Here is a 10,198-nt window from a genome sequence, read left to right as displayed (position 1 = left end):
CGCTGCCCGGCGCCGGGCGCTCCCTTCGCGGCCCCCGCACGCCGGGAGAGGCCGGTCCGCCTGCTCAGCCCGTGCCCGCGGCCCCGGCGGGGCCGCACCGGCGGGGCAGGGAGCGCGCCGCGTTCCGCCGCCGCAGACCCCGCGGGACGGGAGGGGCGGCGGGCGCTGCCTGGGGCGCGCCGCCCGGCTTCTCCGGCGCGCCGGGAGCGACCTCCCGGCACAGTCGCGCCTCCCGCCCGGGGTCCCGCGGGGCGGGGGCGGCCCGCGCGGCGCGGTTGCCGTGGTAACGCGGGATCCGGCGGCGCTGCCGGTGCCCGGCGCTGGGCCCGCGCCCCACGTGCGCGCGGCACGCCCGGCCCCGCAGCGGCCCCCGCCGCCGCCAGGGGCCGCTACGCCGCGCCCGCCTGGGGCCCGCCCGGCCCGTCCCTCTCCCCGCCGATTGGCTGGGTGCGGCCGTCAGCAGGTCGTGATTGGCCGGCGGCAGCGCCGGCAGCGCAGGGTGCGCTCGGAGGCCGCAGGTGAGCGGAGGGAAATGGCGGCGCCCGGCGTGGCGCCCCCTGCTGCCGCCGGCGGGGTGCCGGGGCGTCCCCGGTGCGCCGGGCCCGGACCCGAGTCCGGGGCGGGGGCGGGGGGCGCCAGGCCAGGGAAGCGAAGCGAACCGAAGCGAAGGGGGGGGGACGGCCGGCCGCGCCGCTGCTGGGCCCGGCTCGTCGGGCGACTGTCGGGGATCGCCGGGTGGGTGGCAGCGGCGGCCCCCTGGCGAGGCGCGGCCCGGCTCCCCGGGGTGGGCCTGCCGCCGCCGGCCCGGCCCCGCCGCTCCGCGCCACCCGCCCGGGTCTCTCGGGCCCGGGGCGCCCGGCCTCCCCCGGCGCGGCCTGTCGCCCCCCCCGGCACCGAGCGCGGCGCGGGAGCCGCCACTGGGCGGAGGGCGCGGCGGGCCGGGCCGTGCGCCGTACGCGGCGCTGCGGAGGGGCTCGGCCCGGGAGGGCCGGCGGGGCGGCGGGCGGGGCCGTGGCCCGGCCCTGCCACGGCTGAGCGGGCGCGGCAGCCCCTCCCGGACGCTGCGGGCTGTCGGGGGGAGCGGGCGGGCGGCCGCGCCGCTGCTGGGCCCGGCTCGTCGGCGACTGCCCGTGCCCGCGCCGGCGTCTGCGTCGGTGCCGCCCGGCCCAGCGGCGCCGGTGCGTCCCCTCGGCGCCGGGGCGGCTCGCCGGGCGCTTGGCTGCTTGCGGCAGCGCCGCTTTGCCCGGGCTGGGCCCCGGCAGCTGCCGCCGGAGGAGCAGCCGCCGCCCCCGGCCTCCCGCCGGGAAGCCTTCGGGAAGGCATTGGCGTTCGCGTCTGCACCGCGCCCGGGGGTGCGAGGGAAGGGGAGAGCGGCAGGGGTTCATTCGGTAATAAACCTTTATTAACTGTTACAGTCCCAGAGAAATCCTGATGCTGTGAAGTTTCACACTTAACAATCTCATAAATCTCATTAAAAAATCTCGTTAAAAACAATCTCCTAAGACAAGAATTGATCTTACTGCTACAGTTGCTCTGTGAGCAACATAACACTTGCTCAAAACCTCAGAGAGGTTTTCACCGAATTTGCAAACAGCGTTGTCTAGCAGAAGGAGCTGCTGGTCAGGAAACATGAAATGTTTCCACCATTGCTGTACTCTCTCTGGGTTTGAAGATGTTGATGGGTTTGGAGTTACAGAAAGTGCTGCATGAACAGACAGAACTGTACGTTGAGAAGCTTGACTTCAGCTTCCTGGTTGTGAACACATTGAACTTCTCTGTCAGTAGAACATACAGAGCTTTCTTTGATATGCCAAGTCCAAATAGCTTTTAATCATTAACTCTGGAATAGGTGTTCTTTTTCTTCGGAAGCAATTAAGCATCTATGATAAGAGTACAGCTTTCACCTTTTGTATCTAAGTATGTAATTAACTTTAATACAAATAGCCCTTGTGACAATGGGGTAACTCTTTGGGCAGAGGTACTTCACTGGTCACGCCTGCAAAGGTACTTCACTGAGAAAGGCCTAAACTTTCAGGGTAGGGTATTTTTTGTTTGTTTGGGTTGTTTGTTTGTTTTTAGTGCCCACAGCAGTTTCAGGTAGTTCAACAAGACACTGCCCACGTTAGTATTTTAAAATGCCAGCTGTGTGTATTCTTAAAGGTTACAATCCTATAGATACTTGACCTGGCTTAAATCAGGCTGTGGGTCCATAAGCTAAACCATCCTTGCAGCCTGTCTGCACGCAGTGGTACCCTGCGCTTCTTGGACCTCCTGCCTAACCCTCCCTGGTGTGCGCAGGCCTGGTCTCCGCTCCTAGAGCTGCCTCTTCTACCTCCCATGCCTGCTGCCACCAGCGATGTGATCAGCCTTGTTTGGTTGCTGCAGTCCTTGTCCTTCAGCCCTTCACTGTAGGGATTGTGCTTACAAATTGTGCATCTGCACCTATAACAGGCTTTGTTTAAAAAACAAAATGAAACAAAAAACCAACACCCAAAACTATTCTTTTAGTGGTTAATGTCACACTGAGTCCAAAGTTAATACAAGACCTGGCCATACCTTCTTCTCCTTGAAATTTCTGGTACCTTAGAAGTGGGGCACAAAGAATAAATCTCTTTACTCTGTGAACATGCTTATCTGAACAACACAGAATGATCTGCTGGAGAACCGGAAACAGCTTACTATCTCATTTCTTATCACTAATACAGGGTAGTCTAAGGAGCTGAATTAGTCCTAGGACACTTAGAGGCAAGGTCTACGTCTCAGTTTCAGGTTGCGTGTCAGCAGCTTCTGATTGCTGTTAGGTGATTACGGTAACCTGTGGTATGATTGTGTAGCAGATCATAGCTGCCCTTCTTGGAAGAGTGCAAGAATGTCTTTAGCTGTAACGGCTGGTGTGTACTTCCTCGTGTATCTGTGATGGGACTAGCAAGCCTGAATATTCTATACTCAAAGCCAGAACCATCTTTACCTTTTTTGTGTGCATGCCAGAGCCGTGTTAATGCTTTTGTCTCTCTTGGACAATACAGCCAGCAGCACTAACTCAACACTTAATTTTCTTGCTGTGATTAGTGAAAGGTGAGACCTGTAGCACTCTCAGCAAGTGGGGACTGGTCTGAATGTATGACCTCTAGGAGCAGTTAGCTCAGGAAGCAATGAGAATGGTGCAGAACCATCAGCATCGCGTACTGTCAGCGCCTCTCATAGCTCTAGGTTTGAAGAAAAGAAGTAACAGTGTGGTGGTGGTGTGGGCTGAGTGCCATACAGGAACGTTGCCAGTACTGTTTCTGTAAGGGTAGTTGCCACCCTCCTGGCACATAAACTCTTTGATAGCCCAGCACTAGAGCTGATTCAGGCATGGTGGCAAAACCTCATGTTATTAGCCTTTGATAGCAGAAGACAGCTCCCCTTGCCTGTTTCCCTTTAAGAGCAACAGTCTGTCTGAGTTTTAGATGCCTTAGTTATGCCTGTAGCTAAAAGTTCTGTTTCATCAAGAGTCTGTAGTCTCTCTTGGTATAAATCTAGTCACATAAGGGATTGACTTTAAAGAGAAACTTGAAAAAAGTTTTGGTTATACCCTCTCCCTTTCCCCACACCAGAAACAACCTGAGATCATGAGGCTTTCCCTGTTAACACCAAGGGCATGCCTGACGCATCAGTGGCCGTCGGCTTCAGCGAGGCTCTAGGTTTTTACCTGGTTCGAGTATGGTGTGTCATGGTCTCTAGAAATAGCTACAGAGCAAGGCAGAGGCTTTCTTCTGGGATAGGAGCAGGAATGTAGAGAGCTTGTTGCTTTCTTAGTTCTTAGGGCAAAGGTTTTCCTCCTGCTTGATCTGTTTTTTCCAGGAGGGAGGGGAGAGTAAGGGATTGGAGAAAACAACCCTCCTCCTCTTCTTGCATGGTTTACTTCATTAAATCATCAGCCATCAAGCTGGCAGTGTACTTGCTAAGGTCTCGTTCTGCACTGGCATGCTGAGGCAGCAGGGCACAGGAATGAGAATGGTTCCTGGGGATGTCGCGAATCCTTCTCTTGTCCTCATGTGGAAATAGTAGGGCTATATGAAGCACACAGTAAAATGCCTGTATAGCCTAGTCTGCCAGCGCTGTTGCTCCCACCAGCAGAGAGCACTGAAGGTGAATTACAGCTTTAACTCTTGCTGATCGGGACATTTTTCTGTGCTGGGTGTGCCCTGTGCCTCAAGGTTTGTGTGGGAGCAGGCAGCGCGGGGCTTGGTGCACAAGCGGAAGACCAGCGTGATCTGGGAGTCAGGCAGAGGAGATCGTCCTTGGTGTGGTAGGTGCAAAGTCCGGGTTTGCTGTGTCACCTCTCTGGTTTCTGTTGGGTTGGAGTTGGCTCCCCCAGTAGATCTGCCATGATAACTGACGGGCTTGTTGTGGAACCAGTGCCTGGTAGCGTGGCTGCGGGACCTTGTCTGGTGTGCTTCTGCTCCAGCATTTTCTCCGAGCACTTACCTGCTACATCTCCTGTCCTTTCTGGGAGCACGCACAGCCTTTCTGCGTGGAGGCATGCTTTATTTTTACCCGTATTTCCAAGGGAATTTCACAAGCAGCTGGATTGCTCTGTGTGTTTGTTTCTTTTGCACGTTCCCACTGTACTTGAATGGATTAATCCCCTCTGTTGTTCCTGGTGAGGGGATTCTCACCTACTGTGAAACCATGCTGGTAGGCCGATGGCATTTGGGTGTGCCTCCTCTGCTCTGTGAGGCAGAGCTGCCAGAGGACTGGGAACTGACAGCTGTATGTGGCAGTATAGTTTCTTATGGTGTACTGGCTGTAAGGGAAAGCGTGTTCAAAAGAGGAGGAAATACAGTAACTCGCAGTCTGGGGAGTGCTGGAAATCATGTGAGAGCTTGAGAAGCAGCGGTAGAGAGTGTCTCGTGTCCATTTTTAGGAAGTACTTAATACCCTGAGGTGTTCACAATGTCCTCTTCTCAAGGTTGCACTTAATGGGAGGAATACTTTTCACCACTTTACAGTTGGGGAAAACATGGTAAAGGGTAACTGCTTGACATTTATGTATGTGCAGCTATGGTCAGAGGTGAACAGCTGTGTCCTTGGTGTGTACAGATCATGCCTACTGTGTATTCAAACTCTGTCACTTCTTCAGCAGACTGTGCTGCTATTGTAGGTGACAGTGCAAGACACACTCCTTTCCTGGTGTTTATAAAGCATAGCTTGTATCCTGACCGGCTTCCATGGTCACAGCATAAATCAGAGCCAGCCTGCAAACCCAGAAACCCTGACCTGCAACCCAAACTGTTGCTGATGCTTCCTTGGTGTCCTCTTTCCCTGCCAAAGAGTTGTCCCTTCTTCCTTTTCCCTCCTCCCTGCAAACTCATGCACCTCTCAAACTGGTCTCTCTGTTTCTGTAGGTCTTCTTGAGCTGAAAGGATGAAAATTGGCAATTGGAAAGTCACCGTCACTGTCCTAAGCTTCATCCTAAATTCTGGAGTCCCAGCTGATGTCTTTGGGTGTACGAGCCTACAAGAGTGTCCACTGTCCCCTTCCATGATTTAGACAGCGACTTGGAGCATGCATCATTGTAAGGTTTACATGATTTCAGTGCTGGTGGTGACACTGTCCCTTTCCCAGTTGGTTAATTTCAAAGGGGTTAATTTCACAATGGAGCTGCCTATCTAAAACTATCTTGAATTGAGGATGCCCTCCCACCCCGAGGGTCTCTTTTTCCTCCCTCCTTTTGTGCTGAGCAGCACGTTCCCTGGGCTCACTCATGCTAGATCAGTCCCCGCCCTCCCCACCATCACCTGCTTCCAGTAGCACAGCTGGCCCCTGGCTTGCCCTGCATCTGACTGTCTCTATCCCTTTTTGCATGCTGTGATTCCAGAGCGGGATGGTCGGCCACCAAAGCTGCAATGTCGTCCCTGACGACCTCCAGTGAGGGAGAGAACTCCACTCCCAGGTTTGTTGTCGGTTCCAGGGACGATGAGACAGACTTTCTGGGATCAAACATGAAGACAGACGAAACCGATTTCTTTGAAGATGATGAAGAGGAGGAGTCGGTAAGGAGGTCCCAGCATTCTGGGTTGGAGCATCTGTGCAGAATTCCTGGGTGTCAGCCAGGGTTTGCGTGGTTGCTGCTGAGGCCATAGGGACTTCAGGGGACGTGGCACCAGGCTGTGTGGCACAACCGTGGGGAACAGCAACGTCATTTCTGACAGGACGTATTGCATTGTCATGCTGCCATACTCACTGCCTCATGCTGCAGTAAATCCTAGCCTTTTCACTTGTGGGTCTTTTTCAGGTACTATAGCAAATTTCTTTGTCCTAGCAACTTAACCCTGACACTCCTGTAAATCTTTCTGTTTCATCAGGGAAATTTTTCAGGAAAACTCTGGGAACTGTGAAAAGGGCAAAGGTGTGTCTGCGGAAAGGAAGCATTTATTCTTTTCTGTAATCTCCAGGAACAGGATGCAGAAAGGAGAATGATCTCCAGCTCCTGACTGCTTTTGGCCCCTATTCAGTGTTATATTAAATGTTACATTTGCTGTTCTGCACATGGGACTTGGATGCTGCAGGGACGTTGCTGCTGGCTGGGCAAATTGCTGGGACCATACGCCAATGCAGCGGTCGTTTCCATTGCCTCTGTACCCTGAGTCTCCATTGCGAGTGGGTTGTTGACCTCAGAGCCCACATGGGCTTCCTTCAAACCCACGCAGTGTTGTGTACCTTGATGCTCAGTGAGGAACTATTTACCAGGTGTGGTGAAGGATTTGGAAACCCTTTCACTTCCCAGGTGTTGCTCTTGCTGTGGAACCTTGGCTTTGCAAGTCTGTGCAGTAACTTCTAAAGTCTCAGCTTACAGTTTGAAGCCACAATTGTTTGTGCTGGGTAACCCGCAGTCCTCTGTGTATCACTTCAGATGATCTCACTGCATTTAATCTTGCTTGGGCCAGAATTAATCTGTCAGGAAAACATCCAGTCTGGGGTTTCTAGATGTTGACGGAAGTCCACCACAGACCTCAGCCTGTTCCTCTGTTACGGTTACCAGTGCTTTTTGAATGCCTGCCTTCTCTCTTGACTTACTCAACTTCATCCCACTGGATCTTGTACCTTTGTCAGATACATGGAAGAGCACTTGGTACTGTTTCTCTTCTAGTCATAGCTACTTACTGTTGTAATCTCCCCTTCATTTTCTCTCACATAAGACAAACAGACTGAGCTCCTGGACTTTTTTGCTATAAAATATTTGTGGCTCGCTCCTGAGCCTGCCTAAGTCCACCAACTGCCTTGGTGAGTTGTGGGCCAGAGAACATGATGTGGGATTCCAGTCCCTGCTGCTTGTTCAGGTGCCAGGTATTTATTTTTGACCTTAGCATTAGTGCCCAGTAAAAGGAGGAGGTACATACTACCTGGCAAAGAAGCAGTTGTTTTGGGCTGCTCCTTAATGATGTCCCCCAGTGGACTCTTGTGGGAGCTGGAAGTGAGTATGGGTTCGAGTCTAGCAAGAGCTGTAAGTGCGTAAGGTTGGAAGAAAACCCCTTGTTTGTCCTGCATTGCTGCATTTCTACACTGTTGTAGTTTAAATGCGGTAAAGTAGTTGACCCTGTACTAAACTGATCTCTGTCTTCCCTTAGCCACCTGAACGGCAGATTGTGGTTGGAATCTGTGCCATGACCAAAAAGTCCAAGTCAAAGCCCATGACACAGATTCTGGAGCGTCTGTGCAAGTTTGAGTATATCACAGTGGTGATTATGGGGGAAGATGTTATTCTGAATGAACCGGTGGAGAACTGGCCCTCTTGTGACTGCCTAATATCATTCCACTCCAAAGGTAAAAAGTCTGTGGCAGGCCTTAGCCTGCTTGAGATTTGGGCAAGGGAGCTTCCACTCATTCTTCCACCCCTGCCCCCGGCTCCCTCTGTATTTCAGGATTCCCACTGGATAAAGCGGTTGCTTACGCCAAGCTGTGCAAGCCATTTCTGATTAATGACCTTGATATGCAGTATTATATCCAGGACAGGTAGGTGTCTGTGATCCACTAAAGCCCCTTCCCTCTCCCTTTGTTTCTTCTCCTCAGCATGCTGTGCAAACTTCGTCTTCCTGGCCACACACAAATGAGTGAGCTGGGGAGGAAGGGGACTTCAGGAGTGGCTTTTAGGAGTTGTTTCCCCAAAACATGGAGGGGAATAGATTTTGGGGTAAACCCATTGAGACTTGACATGTTTCATTTTCTGGTGCAGATGTCTTGTAAGGAATGGCTAGATCAAGTAGGAAGTGGAAGAGGTCTTGCAGAATGAGACTGCCACGACTAAGACAAAAAGACTAGTCTCTGAGTAGGAGAGCCAAGTAGTGGGATGGGGTTCTGGGCCAGACATTGGGAGCAAGGCCAGGTCAGATTCTGAGGAGGGTATGTTGGTCAGACACTTCAAGGGGCTTCTCAGTCAGCTCTTGGTAGAGGCCACCAGCAGTCACATACTTCAGTGCATACAGCCAGACTGCTTTGGCTGTATATGGGTAGGGCTCATACCAGACCCCAAACCTCTTGCCATGTCTTTGGGTTGCGAGGCGTGTTCCTGTGGGTGCTGACAGGTACCCCAAACTGTAACTCTAGTGAAAGAATTGCAGTTTCCCCACTGGCACAGGATGAAAAGAGGCTCTGCTCTGCCCCTTTGAGAGGGCACATCTGGGTAGGTGGCACGTGCTGGGTGTGTTGCTGGTGGTTGGGCATGTGCTAGTACATAAGCATCCATGTTTAGGTCAGATAGAGATTTACTCTGGGACATCTCTGTCTGGAGTAGGACTGGGGCATGCCCCATAGCCTGTAGGTCTTATCTGGAGAGCATGTGCTGAGAAGTATTTGCACTCTGTCTTGAGGCTTTTTTGTGTTCATTTGATTTTGTTCTTCATCAGTGGGAGCGAAGCCTTTCCCTTGGCATGTTCTGAGGACCTTCTAGAGTCTTCTGACACTGTTTCTGTCCTCTACAGGCGTGAAGTGTATCGGATCCTTCAAGAAGAGGGAATAGACTTGCCCCGCTATGCTGTGCTCAATCGAGACCCTGATAGACCAGAAGGTCAGTGCCCAGGCTCTACTGAAAGGCATTTTCACATACTGTACTATTTAAGATGTTCTGCAGAGAACAGGTCCTGATAATCAGCTTGAAGAGGCCTGATCCACAAGTCTGTTGTTTTTTGCGGACAAAGGTCCCAACAGCAAAACTGGCTGACTGGCCAGGACTGAAGGCCAGTGGACTTGGGCTTCGACTTTGCACTAAGACTGTCTCACCCTTTCCTAACACGCTGCTGTGGTGCTTTGTCTTCAGAGTGCAACTTGGTGGAAGGAGAGGACCACGTGGAGGTAAACGGAGCTGTTTTCCCAAAGCCATTTGTAGAGAAGCCAGTCAGTGCTGAAGACCATAACGTGTATATTTACTACCCGACATCAGCAGGTGGAGGCAGCCAGCGGCTCTTTCGGAAGGTGAGGAGGGGGACTCCAGTTTTGGTGTTGGAACCAGCAGATCTATAGCTCTGAGACCCATGTAGCTTCAGGAGGGAATGTAGGGGCAGGTGAAGGGGAAAGGAAGGTTTTGTGTTGGGGAAATCTAGACCTTCTTAGAACTTTTAGTTCAACCCCATCTACCTGGGAATTGCAGAAGGACATATTTTAGTGGTAGTGCTGACTTCACCTTCCCCATCCTCTGTTTGACCTGTGTCCTGTCTAGCAGTCATGGAGAACTGTGTCCCTTATTGAATTGCATACTGTTTTTTCCAGATCAGTTCCTCAGTTTATCAAGATGATTTTTTAAAAAATTTATGTTCCTGTCCTCTAACACCATTGTTGTCCTTCTCAGCTTAGTGTAGCTTGCAAATGTGATAAATGCAGTATTTATTCCTAGATTCCACAGGGAATCTGCCCTTACTCACTTCCCCCACTTTGCCAGCAAACAGTGGCAATAGCCATGATATATCTTTTTTCCAATCACTTATGCATCTGCCATTAATAATCTTAAAATGATTGTTTCCTTAGCTAACATACAGGCATGCCACCTGAGGTTGTATCCAAAGCCTTACTAAAAATGACAACATCATCCTCCTCTGTCCATAAGATCAGTCAGCTGCCCTCGAAGGAGGTTAAATTGGTCTGATTATCACCTGTCATCATTTATTTTCATTTGTTTATTAGCTAGGCTCCTTACTTTCTAGGTCTTTATCCACTGTTTTTT

The 10,198-nt window shown here is 52.0% G+C and overlaps 2 protein-coding genes across 13 annotated transcripts in view; one reads left to right on the top strand and one right to left on the bottom strand.

The window, feature by feature from the left end:
• Nucleotides 1–389: 389 nt before the first annotated feature.
• On the bottom strand, nucleotides 390–1,385 carry LOC128150646 (proline-rich protein 2-like). The gene has a single exon (XM_052807005.1). It carries the CDS (start codon nucleotides 1,383–1,385, stop codon nucleotides 390–392), a length of 996 nt encoding a protein of 331 aa, XP_052662965.1.
• Nucleotides 451–10,198, top strand: part of PPIP5K1 (diphosphoinositol pentakisphosphate kinase 1) — a 52,252-nt gene continuing 42,504 nt past the window's right edge. For 3 of the 12 annotated variants that reach the window (XM_052808982.1, XM_052808978.1, XM_052808977.1), the window contains exons 1-7: nucleotides 637–735; nucleotides 5,391–5,560; nucleotides 5,864–6,038; nucleotides 7,614–7,809; nucleotides 7,908–7,998; nucleotides 8,964–9,049; nucleotides 9,299–9,453. In XM_052808982.1, the coding sequence (XP_052664942.1) occupies nucleotides 5,892–6,038; nucleotides 7,614–7,809; nucleotides 7,908–7,998; nucleotides 8,964–9,049; nucleotides 9,299–9,453 (675 nt within the window). In that variant the 5' untranslated portion in view covers nucleotides 637–735; nucleotides 5,391–5,560; nucleotides 5,864–5,891. Of the gene's footprint in view, nucleotides 519–634; nucleotides 736–3,698; nucleotides 4,292–5,390; nucleotides 5,561–5,863; nucleotides 6,039–7,613; nucleotides 7,810–7,907; nucleotides 7,999–8,963; nucleotides 9,050–9,298; nucleotides 9,454–10,198 lie in introns of those variants that run through there. The other 9 variants (XM_052808979.1, XM_052808973.1, XM_052808984.1 and 6 more) reach the window with 7 other exon arrangements.

The sequence above is a fragment of the Harpia harpyja genome, chromosome 14, assembly GCF_026419915.1.
Source record: "Harpia harpyja isolate bHarHar1 chromosome 14, bHarHar1 primary haplotype, whole genome shotgun sequence".
Lineage (NCBI taxonomy): Eukaryota > Metazoa > Chordata > Aves > Accipitriformes > Accipitridae > Harpia > Harpia harpyja.
Note: the sequence above shows the minus strand (reverse complement) of the source record. Positions and strands in the feature narration are given on the sequence as shown.

Excerpts from the sequence above, each read along its gene's own strand:
- LOC128150646 (XM_052807005.1), bottom strand. The coding sequence starts at position 1,385 with ATGAACCCCTGCCGCTCTCCCCTTCCCTCGCACCCCCGGGCGCGGTGC.